At 47.4% G+C, this 26,352-nt stretch overlaps 1 protein-coding gene across 1 annotated transcript in view; it reads left to right on the top strand.

Moving 5' to 3' along the window:
• Positions 1-26,137, top strand: part of LOC122366462 (ubiquitin carboxyl-terminal hydrolase 16-like) — a gene marked incomplete at its 3' end in the record, with an annotated part of 29,692 nt that extends 3,555 nt beyond the window's left edge. The window contains exon 3 of the mRNA XM_043338756.1: positions 26,001-26,137. Within this exon, the coding sequence (XP_043194691.1) occupies positions 26,001-26,137 (137 nt within the window). The remainder of the gene's footprint in view (positions 1-26,000) is intronic.
• Between the last annotated feature and the right edge of the window lie 215 nt (positions 26,138-26,352).

Raw genomic sequence — 26,352 nt, 5'->3', positions numbered from 1 at the left:
CACTTAAACTTGGCGGACCCCCAGCGCACGACTGAACGATTCGTATTGTTGTGAGTGACTGTGACGACAGCAAATGAATTCACTGGTGGTTTCGGAATAATTAACAGGCGGCGCAGCCCAGTGCCTCTTACAATGAATTACAGTGGCGAATGCACTATTGCAGAGAAGAAATGGATTGAGCAGATGCCCAACCTCGCTGTTAACATAAGATAACATAGATTAGATCAACTTAACATTAGATACGCTTTACATTTTAATCAGGCAATCAGTGGAAACAAACGACTTGCGAGTTGCGACCCTTCCGCCTTACATAACTCGGCAGAATGCCCCTGAGTCGGCTAAACTACACTGCATCTCTTCAAACCCTAAGTATTTTACAATTTACCACTCAGCTATGCAACAGGCTTATAATTCACTGCTCAAGTCTCAACTCCTTTTCCCCTACCATCTTTTTGGCACCGTCAATCGCCATCTGCGCTGCCCACTGTCCAGCAAATAATCCGGCCGCCTCCAGTTCTCTGGCAGGGGCTTCCAAACTCAAGCGAACTCGCCGAAGTTTCGCCATTCAATGCGCAGGATCTGTACAATTGAGTTTGAGAGCCTCTGGGTTGGCTCGGCGCGCCTGCGCTGCGCGGTTGGTCCGGCCAAGTACGCGAGTGACGTCATGCTATAAGCGTCATCCCCCGACTAAAGTCACCAATCACAGCCCTAGAATCGACTTGTAGTTCCACACTTAGGTAACTCGCTCCCCGGTCAGGCCCGCAGAGGAGGGCCGGGAAGACGGGGAGGGCGAGGACCCCGCCGCCGCGCCACAGGAGTCACAGACGGATCAAAAACAGCCCGCCCCGGAGCCCGAGACGGAGCCGGAGCCGCAGCCGGAGGCCGGGCGGTGGTTTTACGTGAGTGACACGCACGTCACAGAGGTGACTCTGGACAAGGTGCTCAAGGCGCAAGCTTACATGCTGTTCTACGAGCGAATTGTGTAAGCGACTGCGGTAGCTTGGGATGGTGCTCTGTGCACGGGGCTGTGACGGCGCGCGAATCGTGTCCCTCAGTCTGACCGAGGTGTGATTTCGGAAAGGTCGTTTTTGAATATACCAAAGTGAAACGCATCGTGACACGGCGACACCGAGCGACCGGCATCACCTGATTTAGTGGCATTGTTTTATTGTGTCCGTCTGTGTGTGCATGATACACTGATGATATTCATGGTGGATAGTTTGTTTGAAATAAACCCTTGTACGATAGGCGTTATCACAAGTGTATTCGCGGCCATTGGGGCGACGTAAGAAAAGAAGAAAACATCTGGCCCCAAGAACTTTGAATTATCAGTTAGCATGCAAATTTTCCTTGATGTGTAGAGAATCTACGAATAATTATTAATGGAAATTGCATTTAAAATTTTCCTATTATGTTTTTTTCCATCGTTTGAACAATATATTCTTTTACTAAGCTAGAAACACTGATTATAAATAGTTCCAGCATCATCGTCAAGAACAATAAGGACGGCTTGAAGTGAATACAACTATCTAAACGGTTTTGTAAGATGTGAAGATCCCTTCTAAAATTACCTGTAGAAGTATTGAAGGCAAAAGTTCACCTTTTTCACAAGACGGATGTCTATAAACTTATTCAACGTGTGACAACTCAGCCGGTATTTAGTCGCCTACAGCCCAGCTTTCCCTAATGACCGCTAGAGGCGCTGCTATCGATGTCCGCCCGTACCGCCTAACGATGTCCAATACTTGGTAGAAGGAATGAAGCTACCCTGCAAAAATTACCGCATGTAAATCGGTCAAGTGGTTGCTGAGATATCCCGCGAGTTGCTTGGGGGGGGGGGGCGTTCAACGCCCCCACTTTTTTCGCCGGGCCATAGCATAAAAACGGCGCGCCGCAGGCGCGCCAAATTTTGGGTACCTCTAGGGAATTGATAGAAGTTTATTGTGACAAAGTTTCAAAAAAATCGGTCGGAAACTTTTTGAGATATCGAGGTTTTAGTGACGTCATGATTTCTGAGTTTTCGACCAAAAACGGCATATGTTCAAAAAACCATATAAAATCACAGAATAGACATACAGACATGCCGTACACGCCATTACACTGCCAATACCATGAACAATCAAATAGCTATCTTCGATTATTGATTATCGCTCCGCATTTTCCAAAATCTTGAACTGAATCTTGGCAATTTCTCGTGACTACCTCACGACCATGATGCCTACATGCATTTCTTAAATTTAACTTTTTGAGCCAAACGCGTACACATATGATAAAATGAATGTCACCATCGTCTTCTACGCCCCAAATTACCTATAAAACATGTGTCACAGGCTGCGAATATCAGTTTTGATTTTCGGGGATATGTGCCTACCCGGTTGACCTGACCTTGACCCTGACCTATGCTTGACTGACCCCTACATGGAACTGACACTCTTGTAAGCCTTATATGATGGATTGTGCACCGTTTTGACAGTGTTTATGACGAGAGGCGCCCATTGCGAAGTCCTGAAGTCCATGCTACTGAAAGCCCGATTTCAGGTGTTTGACCTGACCTTGACCCGACCTGTGACCTCAAAATTTAACTTTAAAGTATTCATCTGAAGCGTCTCGTCGCGTTCTTTCGTTTGCCGCCTCGTGCGTTTCGCTGCGCCTATTGGTTCTCGAGTTATCGGCTGGGGGCATTTAACGCCCCCCCCCCCCCAGCAAACGGTGGGTGGCCAATGGCCGAAATACCCCAGCAACTGCCGGGATATAAGCCTCGCAAAAGCGTCCGCACGGCCGGCCGGTCGGCCGGCCGCTCATGCTCAGAAATTTCCGTTAATCTAAGGAAAGACTACGCTCGCTTCGCTCGCTCCGTAATCAAACTATTTTCGCAGAATTTATGGTGCATACAATTTCCTCATAAAATCAATATGCTGAGACACAGACTTCTCTATACATGGACTGTGCACTGATCTGGCCGAAGTAGCATAAGGGGCCCAAAATTGTGGCAATACGTTTGAAGCATTTGCCAGGGAGCATGGCCATTTTTCTTTGAATTATTCATTTTAACGTTCTGGAACCTTCGCTTAAATGGAAAACAAAACATTTTCCGCTATGTTTTCCTGCCAGAATTGCCAATCTTGAGTCAAAATTCCAGGCTGTGGACTTAAATATCAAGCGAAGATCAGAGGCATGCAAGTGTTTCTGTGCATTTTGAGTTGTGTGTTCAATGGTAGGTACTGTCATAAAACAGAAAGTTATACTCCCAGCTACAAGTGGACTACTTTTCACCATCGATCAGGTTGAACAAAGACAGTTTTGGTTCCCACACGTATGTATTCGTAACGATTCCCAACGGCCAGCATGGGCACAAACACCGATTTGGTCCACTATCCCAGCCCTTGGGCCGATTCTCCTGGGACGTCTTGGGTCGGCTCGTCAGAAGAGGCAGCAACAGCATGCTCTGTGATCTCTGTGACGGCTCGCTGGTCGTTTTCCAGGCGTTGATGAGATACAGGGTGCATGCTACATGTTCTTGAACAGGCATGAACTCAGCTCGCGCCCGTTGGTTTGCGGATCTTGTCCGAGTCCACACCGCGCCCACTGCACACTGGTCGGAAACGCCCTCATGAGAGGCCATGGGCGATTCCGGAGTTTTGGATGATTTTTTATATAGATCGATTTGAAATTGATCAAATTATTATACTTAGGCCAAAAAAACTAATCCGGGTGACTAAAAATAGCTGTAATCAGCCCCCGAAGATGGGGTATTCCAGAACTCGGAAACTGACGCGGAGCAAGAGGTTTCTTGAGCCGGATATTCAGAGTCTTATTGCTGACAGACATTAAATTGAAATCCCACATATTATGCATCAAAATGTTCGTTATGAAGTTGCCGACTGGTCAGTGCAAAATTTTTGGTATACTTTTTCCCTAACTAAGATGTACTATAGTTTTTTTATGAAGGCTCTTCTACAGTGATTCTGGAATATAACTGCAAAGTTTAGGTAAGGAAACAACAGGTAGTCCCATCTAGTTCCACTCTGATTTTTTGTGAGATGAAGTAGGATTTAAATTTACACCAGGGCAACATAAAAGCTAACTGCGCATATTTGCGCAAAATTTGCAGGAGCCGCTCTTCCTACCCAACTACCGCCCGCCCCGCCCCAGTTTCGGCTCGGCCGCCGCGCCCGGCTTACGCTGACCTGTGTGGCCTGCACGCATCCATGCGTAGTTGACTGGTCATTAAAAACAGATGCGCTTGAGTTTATGAATTTTGTGAAAAGCGCGTTTTATGTATGCATTTATGTATGTATTGACATCAAAAGCCTTCCACATATTGCGTGGCGATTACGGCTTGCATTTAGAGAGCCTTGCTATTGACAACCATCACTCGGCTGAAGAAAGTGGAAATTGAAGCCTTCGTGAATATAAGACGCTGCAAATATAGGACACCTGTCACTGACGTCGGGTTACCTTGGGCCGTCTCTTTACATTAGATCACAATTCCGGTATTTAACCCTGGCCGGACCGATTGGTTTTCTACATTGACCGGAGAGGGTTGGTACAACTCCCTCGCCGTTTCGCCTCTAGTTGAGCTAGAGCCTCGCGGAAAAAAACAAGCTTGTGTGCCGTTATAAGACGCAAAAATTAGGTACTACCCGATTTTAAGGTCTTAGGTCAGCCAGTGACCTCTTAGGTCAGGTAAGTGCCACAAGGCACGGGCTCGGTTTTAGGTTAGGGGAAGTTGGGGCAATGCCGGAGTTGGGGCAAAGCCGAAATTCGAGATATTTCGAAAACCGTAAGACATGGATGCCACCTGTCAGTGATGCTCTGAAGCTTAAGTGACTACAATTATCGCATGTTTGTTACGAGTCGTCATTCGGAATACTTCGACTGTGAGGGCGCCAAGAGCGTTTTCAAGGTACGTTTCCCTTGTACTACATGCGCCTTTGAAGCTGCATTTCTTACTCATTATGCTACCGTTTGTCTGGCCAATTCGGTCAAGTAATCTTTAGCATGTCTTTGCATAAGTGTGCTGCCTATTTGAAATTTATACAGCACGTTGAAAAGTTATGGGCCTGCAAATGAAAGTATGGCAGGTTGGGGTAATGCCGAAAACGTGCGATTACGCACGTGTTAAAAGCACGCTACGTGGACTTTACTGCTGTAGAATAGCAACGCGTATTTTTAGTCACACAAATTACACTTTCAACCGACACAACGGCCTGTTACCTATAAGGAATGATTTACCTGGCATGTTTTTATTATATCACACAATTATAACTTCCAGTGTGCACCGCGTCCTCAAGCTCTTAAAACGCGTGTCAGCTTTGATCAATTCTGGATAAAGTTTGAGATAAAATGGCAAAACATCAATGTCGGCATTCCCCGTAGATCATTTCTCCCATTTTCGGCTTTCCCCGCAGTCCGGGGCAACGCCGAAAAAGTCACTTCTTTGATATTTTTAGTTTGTGCGCTTAACGGTATGCGAATTCATCAAATGCGCCTGGTATGTTTGAAAGGCAAAAGACTGGCCTCTCGAATGACGCCAACAAGAATAGCTTATGTTGTCTACCTTGCGTGCTACGGGCGTCAGAAAAAAAGTCTTCGGCGTTCCCCCAACTTCCCCTAATTACTTTGCCAAAAATGGTCGCACTGCCGCGATTTTGGCATAATCGTGTTTGTCTAGCTCAGGCGCGTTGAATGCTATACTTGGTGTTCGGGTGACAGTGTGGCCAAATTGGTTTAGCGTTAGGGGGAGGATGTATAAAAAAGTTGTATGAGGATGTCACTATTTTCAAAAAAAAAACTCGTCTTCAGTGTCATTTTAGGTGCAGTTTTTACAAGTTATGTGGAAAAACTATACCTGACGTCAAGCTCTGGTGGAAAGTAAAAAAAAAATCAAATATTGTCATCAAAGATGAAAAAACATTGCAAGCGTGACAGTACGAGTATGACGGTGTGAATCGTACATTGGAACATTTTTAGTCTTTATTCCTTCACTAGGTATGCTTTCACAACAAAAACGTTGTGATGATGTAATTTTAAAATTTCTGAGGATGTCATTATACTTTTCATTGGGGGCGACTTTCCCCGCAACATCACCAATTTGGCCACACTGTCGGGTGAAGTCAACTTAACCCTCGCCGGCACAGGCCATTTTGCGTCCTTCGACGGCACAAGGGGGGGGGGGGGGTACGACTCCCCCCTCTCGCGTTTGGCCCCTGATTGAGCTAGAGCCTCGCGGAAAAAACGAGCGTGTTGCCCGTTACGAGAGGAAGCCGATGATACCCAATTTTAAGGTCCTAGGTCATCAGGTGACCTTCCAGGTCAGGTCAATGACCCGAAAACCGGGAAAATCGGAACCTGTTAGAAAGTCGTAAATTGTGGCTGCTATGTGGTTTTCCGGGGTGCTGATCACGAATATTGTATTAGTTTTGATCAGAGATGATGTCTTTAAGCATTTAGACCAGGTCGGGTCAGGTCAGGTCAGGTCAACCGGTAGGGGTTGTGACGGGTATTCGTAATACGTGTCAACCGCCTCTGACAGCTTCGTAACATGTTACGAAGGCGCCAAAACTACTTCGTAAATGTTCAAATGGTTGCTAAATTAAAATTCAGCTCCAAAAACTAGCCTAGAAACATGTAAAACTCGAAAAAGTGAACCGAGGTCACCCGAGGTCACCAAAGGTCAATGACCTGACCTGACCTTCAGGTGACCTTGACACCCATCCTAATGTATGGGAGCAACATCAAATCACATGTTTGAGCTTCTGAAACCACGAAAAGCTTGCAAACGCGCAGCTAATGCGAGCCGACATACGCCGAATCGCGATTTCGGCCAAACATGGTCACGGAAAAGAGGTCACAGGTCAAAGGTCATTGGGGTCAGGGTCATGAAATTTTCAGGGTAGGTGTAAAATTGATCAATGCGAGGGTACTGAAAGTTTCGTCGCGATCGACCGCTTTTTACGCGAGTTATTCGCGAAAAACCTTAGGGGGGGTTGCATCAACCCCCCCCCCCCTGTGCCGGCGAGGGTTAAGGTGTTAACCTCGGGTCAAGGTCAGGTCAGAGCCCCTCAGGTCACGAAAATGGTTGAAGGAAGTCATATCGCATATCATTCGATTCGGCAGGTCTTCCTGAGTCCAATGGTGGCTTTCCCGACTCTCTAGCTCCATCTGATCAGGAGTTATTGACGAAAAACTTACATGGCCTTAGTGACGTCATAAATGACGTCACGCAAAGTCAACAATGCTTAAGTCAAGCACTGGACCTTGCAAGGAGTGCATGAAACCATTCCCGGTGCCCGAATAGCAGCTCCCAATTTCCCTTGTTGACTTAAAGTGGTGCTAGATCCTGTATTATACTTAATTATGACGTCATAACTTAACAGATTCACGTCATATATTTAGTGCTTGACATCCAAATGATAGCTTACATATGACAGAGAAGGTATGCAAAGTTTTATGAAGTTTGCTTCACTAGTTGTGGAATAACAAGCAAAAAACTTTTGCGGAAAGGCCGCTGGCCTCGCGCTGGAGCGTTTCCGACCAGTGTGCACTGGTGCGCGTCGGCGGCCCCTTTCGTTTCTTGCTATGCACTTGGCTGTTCACATCCTTCACGTGGTTAGACACGAACACGTTAAACAGCGCTCCGGCCATGGTGGCGAGGATATTGCTGGTAAACTTGTGCCCCCTTCCACAAGCCACTTCCTTCAGTTCTTCGTCATCGCCGAGCATGTTCTGAACCACAGATCTGAACACATTCTTGGGACTTGAACTGCCAAAGAGGATGGTGCGAGTCTCTGACTGTGAATTCACCAGAAGTCTGTAGAGCTGGCAGACCTCCATGACGACTCGCAGGCACAGTTCACTCGGTTGCAGGAGCTTTCCACGGTTGAGGAGGTCGGTGAAGCTAGCAGCCACCAGCTTTTCTTCAGCATTCTCTGCCACCACGGTTACCAGTTGCGCCCTTAGCCCGTCAGAGAGTAGCGCGCGACACTCATCACATTTGTGAATCTTCTTGACTGAGTGGGCTAAATAGCCTGCTATGTGGTGCAGAGCCTGCTGTGTCCCTTCTGGGACGTCTTGGGCTGGGTCATCAGAAGAGGCAGCAGCGGCATACTCGGTGATCTCAGTGACGGCTCGCTGGTCGTTTTCCAGGCGCTGCTGAGAGACAGGGTGCATGCCAGCCGTCACTGTGCTCAGACCATAGCCTGAGAGCCAAATTAGGCTTTTTACGCGGACGATAGCCTGTCCTTCAAAAAATTGACGAGAGCTCGCCCAGAAGTTGCCTCCGGCCAGTTTCCGGAGATGGCCGAAGTGACCTTCTAGCCGGTCGGATTGAATCTTGCCAAGCAGGACATACTCGAGATCACACTGTCTGAGCAGATACTTGGCCAGCCCGACCAGCCCTCGACAGGTTGCTGCCACTCCACGTATCGTGTCGAGCGACATTTGCGTCTTCTTGTTTCCCTGGGCTTCCCAGCGCAGCATCATCTTTCCGAACTTCTCGATGTATGCCAGCCCTTCTTCATCTCCAGTGGAAATAGGCTGCAGAGTCGAGTCGTTGCGACGAACATGCTTCCCAGGGGACTTCACGTTGACGATGTCGAACCACCTCCGAACTTGGTGCAGGAACTCTGCTGTACCGTTTAAGGAGCCGTACTCTGCATGTTGCCCATAGTAGCGGAGCGCAGCGATGGTTGTCTCGTGAGTGGCTGCTACGGCGAGCTGCACGTTCACGCGCTCTATGCTTGTTGGATGGAGCACCTTATCCGTGAGTCGGTATGCCATCTTGGCATCAGAGCTGTACTCGATGGAGTGTACCTTTTCCAGGTGGCTGAGGTGAACATCCAGAGGAGGCCCACCTGCATCGAGTGGCGGACAGTGCAGTTGTTTTTTGTTCAGGAGGTTGAAGTACATGTTTTTGAACAAGTGGACTGAGTCGTACATGGTGTATATCCTGTCATCACTGTGTGGACTCCAGGGATTCAGGATATACTCCTGATGCCTACCATCTTCTCCAAGCGCTCGATGGAAGGCTTGGTTTGTTCTGTGTTCGTCAGTTGTAACGGACACTACACGGTACCCAAGATGGGTGAGACATCGCAGGACTTGGAAGAAGATTCTCTTCATTTCTTGGGTTGTGACGTGGGTGACTGGCGACATGGTTACCAAGTCCTCGTAGTTCCCGGCAACCGACGAAATGTGGGTGCAGAACAAGGTACTGGCGACAGCTGTTGCTTCTCCGCTGCTCTCCCAATGCAGTCTTCCTCCCGCCAGATCGAGTGCTGTGGCACAGTAAACCTCGTCCATGGCCAGATTTACCAGCCGTTCTCTTGGAGACAACTTGGCGACCCGCATCTCCAAATACTTGATGGTCCCGATCTCCTGTCCCTCTTGCACGCTTAGTGCTGACGTAAGTCTCCGGAGAGTGACTCTGTGTGGCAGGACCAGAAGACCCGAGCTGCGCATGTCTTCATACAGTCGGGGACTCGTTCGGCTCCACACCACTGCAGTGGACATGAGTGTCGTGCTGTACCTCCTCCTTTTTGCTGGACTGAGTCGGAGTTGCAGCTGTTCAGCGGCGAACTCCCCAAAAGTACCGCATGATCCAGCTGCATCGTCCGTGCTGATTTTCTGCAGAAAATGCAGTGCAGTCATCACGTTGCCATCTTTCAAAGACTGTGCCTTGAGGAACGCCAGCACGTTCAGGACCTCAGTCGTCGTTTCGAAGCTCCCGGGAACGCTTGTCAGATCAGCTGCCCTGAGAGTAGGCAACTCGTTCCCGGCTGCGTACAAACGGAAACGAAGATCACTGTAGATCGTCAGGTTTCGTACGATGACTGGAATACCTTGATCTGTGTCAAATGCCTCCATTCTGATCGTCACAATGTCCTCCTGAAGTTCAGGAACATGCATCTGTACGAGCCGGTACCCAGTCGGCAGGTCCACCGTAGAGAGCTTTCTCACCATGTCGGTAAGAGATGCCACGTTCTCGGAACGAAGCATGGATGCGGCTTGTTCCTCCCACAGTTCTCTTTGCAGCAGCATTCGTGCTGTTGGAGTCGCGCGTATAGTGGGTCGTGGAGTCTCCTGTCCGCTCTCATTCCTGCAAAAGGAGAGAAATATTTCACTTAACAACTGCGTTTAGCAACGGTTGCAAAATATATGGGAAACAAATTAGCATACATGGGTAATTTGGACATTGCCGGATAAATGCTATAAATTGATAAATGTAGCTCGGAACTTATATACACAAAAAGAAGTTATATACAGTTATATACACAAAAAGAACAATTCAGCAGCATGTGCGACCCTTTTTAACCGCTATGTATGCATGCAGGTTAACAGTTCGGCCTACGGAGGTCATGTAAGGTCAGCTTGTAAGGTCGGGTCGGGTCAGAAAAGGAAAAGATTAAAATGTGCTGAAACCGACTCCAACTCCGGGCCGTCAGTTGTCTGGATCAAAAGTTATTCAAGAAAACCATCAGAAGTAAAAACGAACATTTTTCTTCGGTTACCTCTGGTTGGTAACCCAGTTTTTGACCTGACCGAAAAATGACCGAAGTACTTTCTTACTGTTTTTTTACCGTTCTTTCGAACGCCGCCTACCGCTTGTCTCTACGACGCCCCCCCCCCCCCGGCCCGCTGATGGGGCACCGGCCCGGCGCGGGTTAACGTCTGACATGATCACATTAATGACGTAACAGATCAAAGGTCATTTGAGGTAGAGTTCCCAAATTTTCACAGGTGTCAAAATGTAAAGACCATCCTCAACACCTAAGATGTCCTTAATACCTTACTAATGCCCATATTGCTTTGATGAGGTATAAACATATCAACTTACTTGTCCCGGGGTGGGAGCACTGTTGGAACTGCGGTTGGCTTGAGGCGCCGTCGCTGACGGTCGGTTCTTCTTGTCGTGGCAGTGACACAAAAGTCATCACTGGAAAAGTGGAGCTCACAAACCCCACCACTTTTAGGGTATGATTCTTTTACACCTCGTCTGATTGCTTCCAGCCACTTCTTTCGCAATGCACATTCGCGTGGAAAGCTAAATACCGATACCTTTCCCTTTCTCTTGTCACTTCCTCTCCGATGCCGTGTGATTCTATATCCAGAATAACAATTACGTACCGTACACTTCCGTGTCATCAAAAACCCTTTCAAAGGAAAATAGAAAAGATGGAAAATAGACAACTAAAATCATAGGCTAAATATCCTAAATGTGGCGAAGCCTTGCTTAATTTTAGGGCCTTGGCTTGATTGTGGCAGGATTTCAAAATAAGGAATTTGTGTGCAACTCATTTGTGCTTATTTGCGGGAGATACCTCCGATATTCTCAGATATCATTTACCACTACTATTTTCATGAAAACTGTTATTGTTTTTAACGATTTTTTTTGTTTATATCAAAATCAAAACATTTTTTTTTTACTTACTAGACAGATAAAACTTCAAACAATATCCATGTTAAATTTTGTCAGGTTTGCAGGGTTCTTAATAAGTTAAAACTAGGTTCACTTTTGGGCCCCTTATGCTACTTCGGCCAGATCAGTGCACAGTCCATGTATAGAGAAGTCTGTGGCTGAGAGAAATGGGGATAGACAGATGAAAAATGTTTTTTAATGTTCTTGAAAAAGACGCTCTTGATGCTGTTACGTCACATGCCACCTTCTGCGGTTGACAATAATTTTAATGGTAAATTAGGCCAAATACGTGTTGAGAAGAGCTTTTGCCCTTCAGCATCTTCCGATTCATCATGTTTTTCATTTGAAAATTCGAAGTAGGTACACAAAATGTTTACCATGCGCTCAATGTTAAATGGAAACAGTGCACGGCAGACGCATTAATTTTTTAGACTGAACCTTTCATCCGTGAATGCTTAGCATAATGTAAAGCTAAAAACAGCGAATGGCAGAATGAAACAAACAACCTCTTTCACATATAGAAATAACATGCACCTAATCGGTGGTGCGCCAGATGCGCCGTTGTTTTAGCATTAACCCTCGCCCGCACATGGGGGGGGTGGTGGTTGCCACCCCCCCAGGTAGTCTTTCTGCTCTGCACTCAACATTTTTAGAGCTAGAAGGCTGATTTTTCGTATAGCTGCTCCTCTATCCTTTCTTGATGTCCACTGAAAATTTCAAGTTTCTGTGATTTTTGGTTTCGGAGATATGACCTTGTTTTTCAGGTCATGTCATGACCCAAATGGACAATTCTCAACATCTTGCGCTTGCCATGGGCCTTGTGAGCTTTTGACACCCTGATTTCGGCCTTTTTTGCCAGTCTTACCTCCCACCTATCATGGAACATGTTGTTCGACGATGTACAGGGGTCAAGGTCAGGGTCAAGGTCAACCTAGGTCATCTAAGATAATTGCGTTTTAGGCAAGCGGAATTTACTTTTTGTGAAGTTTTTTGACTGCATTTTTGGTAAAAGCTTCTCAGATCATGATTTCATGTAATATGGACCCAAAAACAATCGGTGCACACATCAGTATACACACAGACACACACAGACATACAAACATATATAATTGACCTTGACCTAACTTGACCTGAAATGACCTCAGCAGCAAAATTCTGGTCGGGTAGTGTGACAAAGAGGTTCTAGCTGGCTTGGCACCAGAAAACAGCATCGTCATCGGTATTTGATAAGCAGCGCACTTGATATCCAACGGTGACCCAAAACAGCAATATTTTTTAGTTTGACCTGACCTGGAAGGTCAATGACTGACCTGAGAAGGTAAAACTGGGTATCATTGGATTCGTCTCTTCCCAAAAAATCTTTTTGGTCTTTACTGCTAAGCTCTATCTCCAACAGGAACGAAATGGCGCGGGGGGGGGTGGCAACCCCCCCCCCCATGTGCGTTCTAGGATGGGAAAATGGCATGTGCGGGCGAGGGTTAAGACCAGGTCGGGTCAGGTCAGGTCAGGTCAACCAGTAAGGGTATTCGTTGTAGGTGTCAACCGCCTCTGACAGCTTCGTAACATGTTATGAAGGCACCAAAACTACTTCGTAAATGTTCAAATGGTTGCTAAATTCAAATTCAGCTAAAAAAACTAGCCTAGAAACTTGTAAAACTCGAAAAAGTGAACGAGCTTACCAAAGGTCAATGACCTGAACTGACCTTCAGGTGACCTTGACATCCACCCTAATGCATGGAAGCAACATTTGAACATTGGAAGAACATTTGAAACCACGAAAAGCTTACAACCGCGCGGCTAATGCGAGCCGACATACGCAAAATGGCGATTCCGGCCCATCATGGTCTCGGAAGGTCACAGGACAAAGGTCATTTGGGTTAGGGTCATATTATTTTTAGGGTAGGTGTAAAATGGATCAATGCGAAGGTACTGAAAGGTTTGTCGCGATCGGCCGCTTTTTACGTGAGTTATTCGTGAAAAACCTTAGGGGGAGGGGTCGCATCAACGTCCCTGTGCCGGCGAGTGTCCCTCTCCCGCACATGCCATTTTCCCATCCTAGAACGCATATGGGGGGGGGGGGGGTGCCACCCCCCGTGCCATTTCGTTTTCCTGCTGGAGATAGAGCTTCGCGGCAAAGACCAACAGATTCTTTGGGAAGAGGCGAATCCAATGGTACCCAATTTTACCTCATTAGGACAATCATTGACCTTCCAGGTCAGGTCAAACTAAGCAGTAAGCATGTTGCTGTTTGTGGCGAAACGGCCCCCTTACGGGTGGTAGGGTCCGCCGATAGCCTTACGGGGCGCGGGTTAAATACCGGAATTGTGCTCTACCGCGCCCTGATGGGGGGGCATTTTGCCCCCCCCCCCCTGTGGTTTTTCTTAAATAGCGAGAAAACGGCGGCGCGCAGCGCCGCCTAATTTTGAGTACCTTACCGGGCATCAATTGGACACCTTCACACAAAATTTCAAGTCACAGGTCACCTCAGGTCAGGAGTTATTGAGGTCAAACTGAGGTCATGTTCAAGTAAAAATAAGCAAAAAACATGACATCTTGAAACTCTCACCAATTCTACAGTTAACAAGCAATTGTAAAGTTCTTTATGTGGTTGTGTAGAGAAAAGACGCCGCTACAAAACTGCTATCTCGGATTTTCAAAATTTTGGGATTTTGACCCCCAAAAATAAAAAATTGATTTTTTTTGAAAAACTAAAAAATTCCAAAAAATTTTGAATTTCGAAAAAAATGGAATATATGTGATAGTCCCTGCGCTCTTCGATATACATACCAAATTTTAGATCGATGCCTCTTTTTTTGGCCAAGTTATAGCGAAAAAAACTTAAAAATTGATGACGTCAAATTTTTGAACTCAATTTTTTGCAATTTTAGACCTCGTAGCGCAAAACGGAGACCACCATTGAACTCCCCGTGACGAGCTGCATCGAATCGATACCCATTTCATGCAAACATATCAACTTTGAAATTTGACCTAATTTGACCTGACCTTGACCTGACCTTGACCTGACCTTGACCAAAACGTGACCTAATCTGGCCCTAAAGTCTGTCTGACCCACATAATCGCATTTGTCATGTAAAATGGACCATAAAACATGTATCACACAACACTTTCATATTGTGACCCCCCAGTGACCTGACCTCTGTGACCTGACCTGGTATCAGTGACCTCAAATAGCAAAATATGTGTTTGAAGAACATTTCCCCATCGATGATTTTCAATGAAATGCATTTTACACGATTTTACAACGCATTTCTTGAAATGCCTATAAACGGTGAAAATTCGACCTTTGACCTGACCTGTGACGTCATCGGTTTGACCGAGGTCAATGAAATTGGGTCACAAGGTAGTTTCCCGTTGGGGCTATCCAACACCGTTTACCGCTTGTCGCTATGTTGCGTGGTTCTCGAGATCTGAGGGGGGGGGGGGCAAAATGGCCCCCCATCAGACCGCGTTGCTCGGCAGACCCCATCTGGGCGCGGGTTAAAAGACGGCCCAAGGTCACCTGACGCCAGTATATTTGCAGCGTCTTATATTCACGAAGGTTTCAATTTCCACTTTCTTCAGCCGAGTGATGATAACCAATAGCAAGGCTCTCTAAATGCAAGCCGTAATCGCCACGCAGTATGTGGAAGGCTTTTGATGTCAATACATACATACATACATTACATACATGCATACATACATACATAAAACCATATTTTCTGCGCTTTTCGCAACATTCATTAACTCAAGCGCATCTGTTTATTAACCCGCGCCCTGGTGGGGTCTGTTTATAACGCGACCTGTTTGGGGAGGGCTATTTTTTGCCCCCCTCGTATCTCCGAAACTACTGGCCGAATCCACAAAATTCAAACGGCATTTGAATGCCCAGTCAAATTTGTCAGGGAACTCCAATTTCATTGAACTCGGGGTCACCGATGACGTCACAGGTCAGGTCAAAGATAAAATGTTTTGCCGGTCACAGGTCTTCTAAGGAATGCGCTATATGATGTAACATCGAATAAAACGCATTTTATCGAAAATCAGCGATAGGGCGTCAGTTGTCTAGTGCACATGTTGCTATTAGAGGTCACTGATAACACCAGGTCAGGTCACAGGTCAGGTCACCACCCAGTAAACATGCCGACGTCGGCCTGACGTCAGGGTGACGTCGATCGGCATGCCGACGTCGGCCCGACGTCGGTCCGACCTCGGCACGACGTCGGCTGGATGTCGGGTACGCCCGCATGTACCGACGTCCAGCCTAGGTCCAGCCGACGTCGGACCGAGATCAATTGCTGAGGTCTAGCCGACGTCGGGCCAACGTCGGGGCGACGTCGGGCCGAGGACCGACATCGGCCGCTGTTTTGACCGTTAAAATGATATAAAATGCATGTTTCATGTTTCATAAAGAGCTTCTGTATTCAAAATATCCTCAGGAAAGTCAAATCCTCTTCCACGCCGCAACCCCCTGATCCGGGCTGGACGGGAAACTTTATCCCATTTGGGATTGCCCGTAAGCCGAGCTCGCCCGTAGCCCTGTGCGGTGAGTGCTTGGGGGCTGCTCGGCCTATCCTTTGGTCAGGCTGAGCCCCGGCAACTCACCAGGGCCGGGCCCAGTTCATATAGAAAGGTCAGTCGGCAATTGTCACTTTGCCAAAGTGCCACTTATCAAAGGGACACTTTTGGAAACATTAGTGCTGGTGTTGTGTAAGGGTGGCTGTATGAATCCATTTGTGGGGTCGCCATTTCCAATAAGTGTCACGTAACAGCAATGGGACTCTATATGAACTGGACCCAGGGTGCTCGCCAAGACCAATGTCTCCATCCTATCATCCTTCCGGCTCTGAAATTGTCTTGTCAGACCGAAAGGGCATAACCCAACAAAACAAACTAAATTCGCCATCTGGCTGCGTGGTGTAGTGGTTAGCGCATTAGCCTGGCGTTCAAATGACACAGAGTTCGAATCCTGTCGCCGGCTGATGCTTTTGGCGCGTTATCCCAGTAAACATGCCGACGTCGGCGACTGGGGGGTTCGAATCCCGCCGCCGGCTGATATTTTTGGCGCGTTGTCCCAGTAAACATGCCGACGTCGGCGACTGGGGGGTTCGAATCCCGCCGCCGGTTGATATTTTTGGCGCGTTGTCCCAGTGAACATGCCGACGTCGGCCCCGTCGGTCCAACGACAAACCATCTCGTCAACCTCGGCAAACGACCTCGGCCCGACGTCGGCTCGACGTCAGCTGGACTTCGGCTGGACGTCGGTACATGCGGGCGTACCCGACGTCCAGTCGATGTCGGGCCGAGGTTGAACCGACTTTGGGCCGACGTCGGGCCGAGCCTCGGCCCGACGTCGGGCCACGTCGGCATATTCACTGGGCAAGGGTCAGCACATGAACCCAATTTTACTAGGGCTGTTTGATGCATGTTTTATGCCCAATTTTTCATTTCAAACTCAATGGTGTTGATTATCAGACTATCAGGAACGGCTTAGGTCACTTCCTGGTGGAGGTCAGGTCAATGTCGGGTCAAAAAAGTCAAATTTCAAAGTTAATATTTTTGCATAAAATGGGTATTGATTCGATGCAGCTCGTGACGGCGAGTCTAATGGTGTTCTTTGTTTTGCGTTACGTGGTCTACTAGTAGAATTGCTAAAAATGGAGTTTGAAAATTTGACGTTATCAATTTTTGAGCAGTTTTTTCGCTATAACTGGGCCAAAAAGACAGTTATCGATCTTAAATTTGGTATGTGAATAGAAGTGGGTAAGAGCTATCACACATATTCCGTTTTTTTCGAAAGTCGAAAACTTTTTGGATTTTTTAGGAATTCTATTCAACAAAATATTATTATTTTCTATTTTTAGGGGTCAAAATAAAAAACTCAAAATTTCGAGATCGTCATTTTGTAGCCCTAATAATTCTACACCTTTTATGTCTCAAACGTTTTTCTGTATCTTCAGCGCCATAGGCCTGACAGCTCTTCCCGTGAAACCTTTTTTCTGGGTCGAAAACGGCAGAACATGACGTCAGTCTGACGTCATTTGCGGCCAACCTATCATAGCCTTTGGAAAAGGTTGGGTCAAATATGTAAAATTGATGCCCGGGAGGATACTGGAAGTTTGGTGACGATCGGGGCAACGGTTCTGGAGATATATCCCCAGCCAGCCATCCCAAATGGGGCCCACATGGGATCGAAGTGGGGAATCTGGGCGAATGTGGGCTGGGCTACATCTGGGTATGTCATGGGCGTCCAGATGCGCTAAATGGGCTAACTTTACGTGCTGGACTTGGCTTGCGCCTCCACTGTGCCGCTACCCTGCCTGATCTGTGCCGCTACCCTGCCAGACTCCTGATCTGGCAGCCGCCTGGGCACACCCTTGCCTGCGTCCCTGCGAGGTCGCTGATACTGTGCCGCCGGCGTTCGTTGTGTGGTGGGACTATAAATAGACGCAATACGGCGCTGACGGACCGCTCGGGCCTCTACACTATCGTTACAAACTCTTCTCCTTTTTCACAATAGGTACGCATCCACGTTTCCGTTCTCTACCGGCCACCGGCCACTCACCTGCAGTGGTAGCGTAGGCCGTAGTGTAGTGGTTAGGGTCCCTGCATCATGTTCAATAGGTCTTGAGTTCGATTCTCTGGGGATATATATGTTACAGGCCGTATGAAAACTCAGTCCGTTTGCAAACGGCCTGGCCCAGTCAGGCCGTTTGCAAACGGCCTGGACAGCCCAGTCAGTATGCAAACGGACTGAAAAGTCAGGCCGTTTGAATACGGGCTGAAATTCCAGGCTGTATGCAAACCGCCTGGAATTTTAGGCCGTTTGCAAACCGTCTAGGCCGTATGACAACTTTCCAGACACCAGGCCATTTGCAAACGGTCTAGGCACTTTGAAAACAAACTGGTCTGCATGAAGATAGCTGGACAATGTTGAATTTGTTGAAGCACGACCATTTCATGACATTACATGGCACCATGAAATCATGGTCAGGAAGAGATTAGCAGAACTGAGGCCCGGCCCGTAGAGCGCCCGGTCGACCCGGGCTTCCCCCCGGACTTCAGTTTCGCCTTCCACCGCAATAGTCAAGTATTGCCGGCGTACGCCACCGGCCAGCCGCCGGCGGTCGACCGGGCGCGGTGAGGACCGGGATATGATGCAGCTCTCATACAACACTACCATAACCCCTACTTTCATTTGTCTTGGTTCTACCCTGACTAAACCACTCTATCGTTTATATTCAGGGTTCTGCCCTTTTCCCTCTCCAAACGGGCCTGAAGTTTTCCGTCCACCTCCCCTTCCTTCCCCACACACCAATAAATATTACGGTGGAAGCCGTAATCGCCACGCCATATGTGGAAGGCTTTTGGTGTCAATACATACATAAATGCATACATACATACAAATACGAAACGGCATCCTGAAACAAAAAGCAGAAGTGCATCAGCAACACAATTTGCTTACGTCGCCCTACGTACTGCCTGTGGTGGCTTCACCAGGCTCCATCAACTGGATGGCCGATAAACACAGGGTATATAGAACAACGGGTACACCAACGACGCGGAAAGCGCCCATTTTACCTGAACAAGTTACAGGGTAGGTGATATATTTTTTGTATATGGAAAAAATGGGGAGCATTCATTCTGGCCAGGGTTCATAATGTCCAGGGTACGCTATGCCCAGTGTCAAAATGGCCAGTGCCTTGAATGGGCCAGAGTTCATAATGTCCAGGGATTGCATGGTCCAAATGTGGCCAACTGGCTGCAGATAGGGTATATTCAAAGAGGCCAGGGTTCATAATGTCCAGGGCACGATGTGTCCAGTGTTCAAAATGGCCAGGGTTCATAATGTCCAGGGCACGCTGTGTCCAGTATTCGAAATGGCCAGGGTTCATAATGTCCAGGGCACGATGTGTCCAGTGTTCAAAATGGCCAGTGCCTTGAATGGGCCAGAGTTCATAATGTCCAGGGATTACATAGTCACTGAAAGTGACGTCATTATGTAAAAAACACGGAATCAGCTCAATGCAAAGCAGTGCAGTGCCGAAGGCAATGCCTTAGGAGAGATTACAGGCAATAGTAAATCAAATATTTTTAGGTTAAGTGGTTATGTATCTGGCTTCAGGCCGAAGGCCTGAAGCCTGATGCATAACCACTTAACCTAAAAATATTTGATTTACTATTGCTTGCAATCTATTCATGCGAGAAACTATTTCCTTATCCCTGGTAGGCAAACATCATTACCTTAGGTTAGGTTAGGTTAGGTTAGGTTAGGTTAGGTTAGGTTAGGTTAGGTTAGGTTAGGTTAGGTTAGGTTAGGTTAGGTTAGGTTAGGTTAGGTTAGGTTAGGTTAGGTTAGGTTAGGTTAGGTTAGGTTTGGTTGGGTTGGGTTGACTATGTAATCCCTGGACACTATGAACTTTGGCCCATTCAAGGCACTGGCCATTTGAACACTGGACACATCGTGCCCTGGACATTATGAACCCTGGCCATTTCGAACACTGGACACATCGTGCCCTGGACATTATGAACCCTGGCCATTTTGAACACTGGACACATCGTGCCCTGGACATTATGAACCCTGGCCTCTTTGAATTTACCCTATCTGCAGCCAGTTGGCCACTTTTGGACCATGTAATCCCTGGACAATGTGAACACTGGCCAATTCAAGGCACTGGCCAATTCGAGCACTGGACACATTGTGCCCTGGACATTATGAACCCTGGCCTAAATAATACGCACCCGAAAAAATAGAGTATTCCATTCTGAAGAGTAAAGCCAAATTCATAAAGCAGTTATTTTTTTATTATATGTACCAGAAATAACATACTAACCATAGTTTAAAACTTAGTCTAAAGTTAGCTGAAAAGCATATAGTTGATACTAAGATGGAAGGAATCAATAGAAGGCGGAAATGGCGCAGCTGTTTCATTCGTTAAATGTGTTCGCAAGCAGGATTTACGTGATGCTAGCGACATCTATTAAGGTAATTGGGGGCGCTGATTGGCTGATCGAGTCCGTGAGCAGTATCGCTAATTTACGCTAGTACAGGGTTGCGGCAATGTGCGCATGCCCAGGAACTTATGCTCTCATGGAGGGGCTTTTGGTACCTCGGGCAGCGCCCAATGCTTTTTGGACCTGTTATGACCTCCGCATCGAAAAACGCTAGATAAAAAGGTTGTAGAGGACGCTTAAGGCTACCTTTCCCCACAATAATATCAGCACTTTATCTTTTAGGTTACGTGTGGGGCTCGCTTGAAAAAGGTCGATTTAACATGGAAACCCTATGGGGTAGTAGTTTTTGAGCGCCCATTTGGCCTAATGCTACCAACTGTTACTGGCTACCCCTGGATAAACAGGCGGACCGAGAAATTGTATTATTAGTAATTTTGTCGGGAAAATGGCCGGGCCGAGCATCTGCACAGTAAGAAAATGTTGGACGTAGACGAGTCATTCGGCAGAATGCGCAAGCATTCATGGATACAACCTGATCATCGACCAACCTGGATCCATTAAGTCATCTTCAGAGGCTGTTGTACTTCGCCAGACCGTTTGAAAACTGACTAGACCGTTTTCAAATTGTCTAGGCCGTTTTAAACTGCCTAGGCCGTTTTCATACGGCCTGATATTTCAGGCGGTTTGCAAACGGCCTGACTGGGCCAGGCCGTTTGCAAACGGACTGGGTTTTCATACGGCCTGTAACATATACAACATACATACATATATATATATATATATATATATATATATATATATATATTAGGGTGGCACTTAGCAATAGGGTGAATTCTATGTTATCCGATTTTTAGGCGTGCGGGTAGTTTTCTGGTTCCATTCCCGTAAAAAATAATGTGTGCAAGATGATTTTGAAAAATATTGATATTTAGGGGTCGCGAATTGAGGTCAAAGTTGGCAGTTTTGGGGAAAAAATCAACTTTTTGGAAACTACTTTAAACCTATTTGGAATGACATATGTGGTCATTAAGCGTCATATCCGACGTATTTTGACCTTTATTTGTATAACAATTGCTTATCCCATCACTTCCGGTCGATCGTAGCCAGTCCAGGTCAGGCCAAGACAGGTCTGATCTGGGCTGTTTTACCCATGTCAGGCCTGTTTTTGGCCTGCGACCGGTGCCTTCTCACAGTGGAGGTCATATCCTCTTATAAGTGTGAGGAGTGAACGGTCTCTCCTGTTCCAAAGGGAGGACGAGCCCCACAGTTCTATCGGTTCTTGAGACATGCTCCTTTTCTGTCAAAGAGAATGTGAAGAAGTTGGAGTCAGCCTATCGCCGGCGGGGGAAAGCAGAGGCGAGAGTGGGCATTGAGCTGCACTGGTTTATTGTGCTTTCGGGATGTTCTTCCGTGGGCGCTTCTTCCGACTCTACATAGTGCCAGTGCCAGCAACAGACTTACCCGGCCGTTGCGGCGCGCACACGGAGGGAACGTCTTTGACGATGGCGACCATGAGAGAGAAACGTCGACTCACACTCCCAAGCGCATGCGGGCGAGTGGACTTCCCCAACAGTGAACTGGCCTCGACCGGGCCAAACTGCCCAACCGTAATATGTGAAGAACACGTGAACCTGTTATCAACTGCGGCACGGAACTTCTGATACGACTCCGGCTGAACCGCGAGAGAAGGAGCGTCGACCGATTCTAGGTCCTGGTGATGGGGGGGGGGATTAGGGTGGCCAAGCTCCTCGCCGTTCCCAAACTCCCCTCCATCCAAGCACAGGAGGCCATGCTCACAGCGCTGGGGGGCTAGGAACTGTAGAAGCGGAACTGCGGCCTTTTGCTTCGACGCCACGACGCCGAACAGCATGCTGGTGAACGGTACTTTAGCTCTTATCGAGCAGAAGCTGGATCGGCCCGTCCTCCAGCTGGCCTGCCGGCACCACGTAAAAGAGCTGGTCCTAGAGAAGGCCTTCTCCACCTGCCGTAGAATCTCGAGCGGCCTCTACATCCGGCTGTTTTAAGAGGTTCAAAGGCGGGTGGGAGTTCATGCTTCATTGACAGGATCACACCGGTGGCGTTCGCCGTCGACGCCGTTCCGGAGTGGGACAAGCTGCTGGTCAGCTTCCATCGCTTCCATCGCTGGACTATGCCTAGCACCGGGAAGACTACCGAAAACTTCTGGAGCTCTGCGTAACTGCTCTCGGTGGAGTTCCAAGCACGGCATCCGTTTCTCCGCCTCAGAGTACTCCACTGAGTTAGGTGGATGGCAAAGACCATCCGTACCGTGGGTGCCTTCCTCTTCAGGGAGCGGCTCCGGCTGACGGCGGCCGAGGCCCAGGTCATCAGACGCTGTGCGCTGTTCGTTGCCTGCAAGTTCGCCGCCGCCGCCGCCGCCTGGTCTGGGACTCTTCTGCCACTGCGCCGGCTCTGGACCTGACCTTCGTGAACTCGTTCTGCACCTACCCCGACAAGGAGCTGTCGAAGACGACAGTCCCGGTCTTCGGCCGTCACCTGTAGTAATTGAGGGATCGGCTGGTGACTCTGGAGCTTTTAGACCCCGACCCTCGGGCTCAATCAAGACATGGTGCGGGCAATATAGACTTGTAAGAGAGGGGACCCGCCCCATAAGTACTTAGTGGGCACTATGAACGCCGCTCTCGCGACCGAGACGTTAGCGAGCTTCCTCACACCATCGTTCAAAAAGCTCTCAAGGATACACGACCTGGACGCGGGGCTCATCATCAATGACCAAGGCCACTGGGAGGACAGCAGCTACCAAACCGCAGCTCGTGTAGTCCGGGAGCTGCGGGTGGTGAATGACTTCACCAGGCGCGGTATGGCGCTGATGTAGGACTGGCACTCATGGAAGACAAAAATTAGCGCCAGTTCTTCCTCCATGTCGTTGAAAAGATCACAGAAAACGCTAACCTGACACCCGAAGATCGACTGCAATTGCTAACCAGGCTACACACAAAGTGATCTGGGTGCCCGTTGCCCATGATGCCCCTCCCTCCAATGAGGCGCCAATAATCTAGGTAGTAAAGAGGAGGAACTGGAGTAGTGGAGTACATAGACCAGCGTTCTGGCGTGGCCGAAGCTGCATGGAATATCAATAAACAATATGAAAATGACTAAGAAATGCCTTATTATCATCCGATTATAGCATAATAGGAAACTCAGAAGCGATTTTAATGATATTGAAATATGCTACCAAAATCTCAATTTTGACCTTGATTCGCGACCTCTAAACATCAATATTTTCCCATAAAAATTTGCCTCCCTTATTTTTTACGGGAATGGAACCGGAAAACCACCCGCACGCATTAAAAATCAAAAATTGATTTTTAAGTGCCACCCTAATATATATATATATATATATATATATATATATATATATATATATATATATATATATATATATATATATATATATATATATATCAGAGTATTTGGGCAGGATATTTTCTTTGAGGCATATGTCGTTAAACAGCACCGCAGTTTTGGCTTTAGATAGTTTTCTGTTAAGTTTTTGTATCTTGTTGAAAGTTTTCTTGATTGAATCAGGAACTGTATTGATTATATACATATATCCCAGCTGGGTGCTGCCCATGTGGGTCCCAACTGCAGGAAAGCCCATATGCGGGCTCAATACGGCCCCAGATGGGTCCCACATGGGCCCCGTCTGGGGTGCCCAGATGGGACCCAGTTGGACGCCCGTGACATTCCAATCTGGGTCCAAGGTGGGCAGCCCAGATGGGTCCCAGTTTGGTGCCCACTGAAGGCTGGCTGGGTCGAAAAGTCTGGAGGGGGGAAAATAGCCCCCCACCAGGGCGCGGGTTAAAGGGACCCTCCCACATTCAAAAAAGTTTATGAATTGGCATGAAAGTGATGTCGCTCGGTTCAGAAAGAGCGAAAACGAATATCTACCAAATTTCACCTAAAAATATTCACCGGTTTTCAAGATATTAGACTTTTACTTTTGTTTACTTTTTGGGATCTCCGCTGTTCCTAGCGACTTTATTTGGAAGCAATAGTTTGGCAGCTGAAAGTGCGGCACTTGTTGCGCGCAAAGCAGCATATAACACCGCGTGCTACAAAACGTTTTATAGTCAAACATTTAAAAATCGTTAGATATCTGCGCTGATGTCACACATTCAGAGGGGTATTCCTATGCATTAGCCCCTCTGAATCAAAATGCTGCAATTTTGACATTCAATATTTCCGATTTAAGGCATTTCTCGGTGTTGTGAGTGCCGAAACCGGTAATTGTGAGCCAGGGACCCCATTTAGGCTATCTCAACTCAAATCTAATGTTAAGGCGGGAGGGTCCCTTTAATGACCAGTCAACTGACAACTACACATGGATGCGTGCAGGCCACACAAGACAGCGTAAGCCGGGCGCGGCGGCCGAGCCGAAACTGGGGCCGGGGCGGGCGGTAGTTGGGTAGGAATATCGGCTCCTGCAAATTTTGCACTAATATGCGCAATTAGCTTTTATGTTGCCCTGGTGTAAATTTGAATCCTGCTTCATCTAAAAAAAATCAGAATGGAACTAGAGGAAACTACCTGTTGTTTCCTTACCTAAACTTTGCTGTTACATTCCAGATTCACTGTAGGAGAGCCTTCATAAAAAGCTACAGTAAATTTTAGTTGAGGAAAAAGTGTACAAAAAAGTTTGCACTTATCAGTCGGCAACTTCATAACGAACAATCAATCGGCAACTTCATAACGAACATGTTGATGCATAATATGTGGGATTTCCATTTGGTGTCTATCAGCAATAAGACTCAGAATATCCGGCTCAAGAAACCTCTTGCTCCGCGTCGGTTTCCGAGTTCTGGGATACCCCATCTTTGGGGGCTGATTTCAGTTATTTTTGGTCACCTGGAGTAGTTTTTTTGCCTAATTATAATAATTTGATCAATTTCAAATCGATCTATATAAAAAATAATCGGAAACTCTGGAATCGTCCGTGGCCTCTCGTGAGGGCGTTTCCGACCAGTGTGCTGCGGCCAGAGCCCAAAGTGTGAACAAGCCACACATTGATAATATTTTCTTTGACCTAACCTATGACGTCATCGGTGACCTCGAGGTCAATGAAATTAGGTTTCGCTCGACAGATTTCCAGGTTATCAGCCGCCCTTTGTATTTTAACAATCAGCCCCATAGTTATGGAGTTAGGAGAGGAGAGGGGCTATGAATAACCCATCCCGTGCTACGTGACACAAGCTAATACTAAGTGCAGACTTCCAGGGTTGACGAAAATGTTGCTGCTTCCCTCTTCAGCTTTCCCATTGGGTCTGTAAAACTGAGTCAGTGTAGCATTTACATGACTATGAGGCATGCTCGACAGAGTAAAAGATGCAGCTCTAGCGTGTCTTGGTAGAACATATTGTTCATTAAAACCCGTGCCCTACTGGGGTCTGCGTGTAACGCGCCCGTAGCACTCAGTGTTATCTGTATCCATCATGTGTATTGTGTATCCTGTGATAACTGCGCATTCATGTCATTGTAGCTATTTCTATGGGTTGACTTCACCTGTAATTGGGTTTTTACCTGTTGGTGACTAATAAATCATACAATCATGCAATCATTCAATACCCGGCCACTGCTGCCTGTCGGCCAGGTCTGGGAAACACCACAGTGGCCGGCGAGTTCAACTTTTTCACCGACCCAGAGGCGGCTCACGTCGTCATCGCGTCAGCGCGGCGTCCCATCACCATAGCCACCTGGGAGCTCTGCCTCCAACACAGCCTGGATATGGTGAGTGAAACCACAGCCGGGATATGGTGAGTGAAACCACAGCCGGGATATGGTGAGTGAAACCACAGCCGGGATATGGTGAGTGAAACCACAGCCGGGATATGGTGAGTGAAACCACAGCCGGGATATGGTGAGTGCACTCAAAACTTTTTTACTACCTCCTGGAGAGTTCATTTTCATCAAACCCGCAAGATAATAGTATATTGAAAGGGTAA

Source organism: Amphibalanus amphitrite, unplaced genomic scaffold (assembly GCF_019059575.1).
Source record: "Amphibalanus amphitrite isolate SeventyFive unplaced genomic scaffold, NRLGWU_Aamphi_draft 000808F_arrow, whole genome shotgun sequence".
In the NCBI taxonomy this organism is placed as follows: domain Eukaryota; kingdom Metazoa; phylum Arthropoda; class Thecostraca; order Balanomorpha; family Balanidae; genus Amphibalanus; species Amphibalanus amphitrite.
The sequence above is the reverse complement of the archived record's forward strand: the minus strand, read 5'-3'. Positions and strand labels throughout refer to the sequence as shown.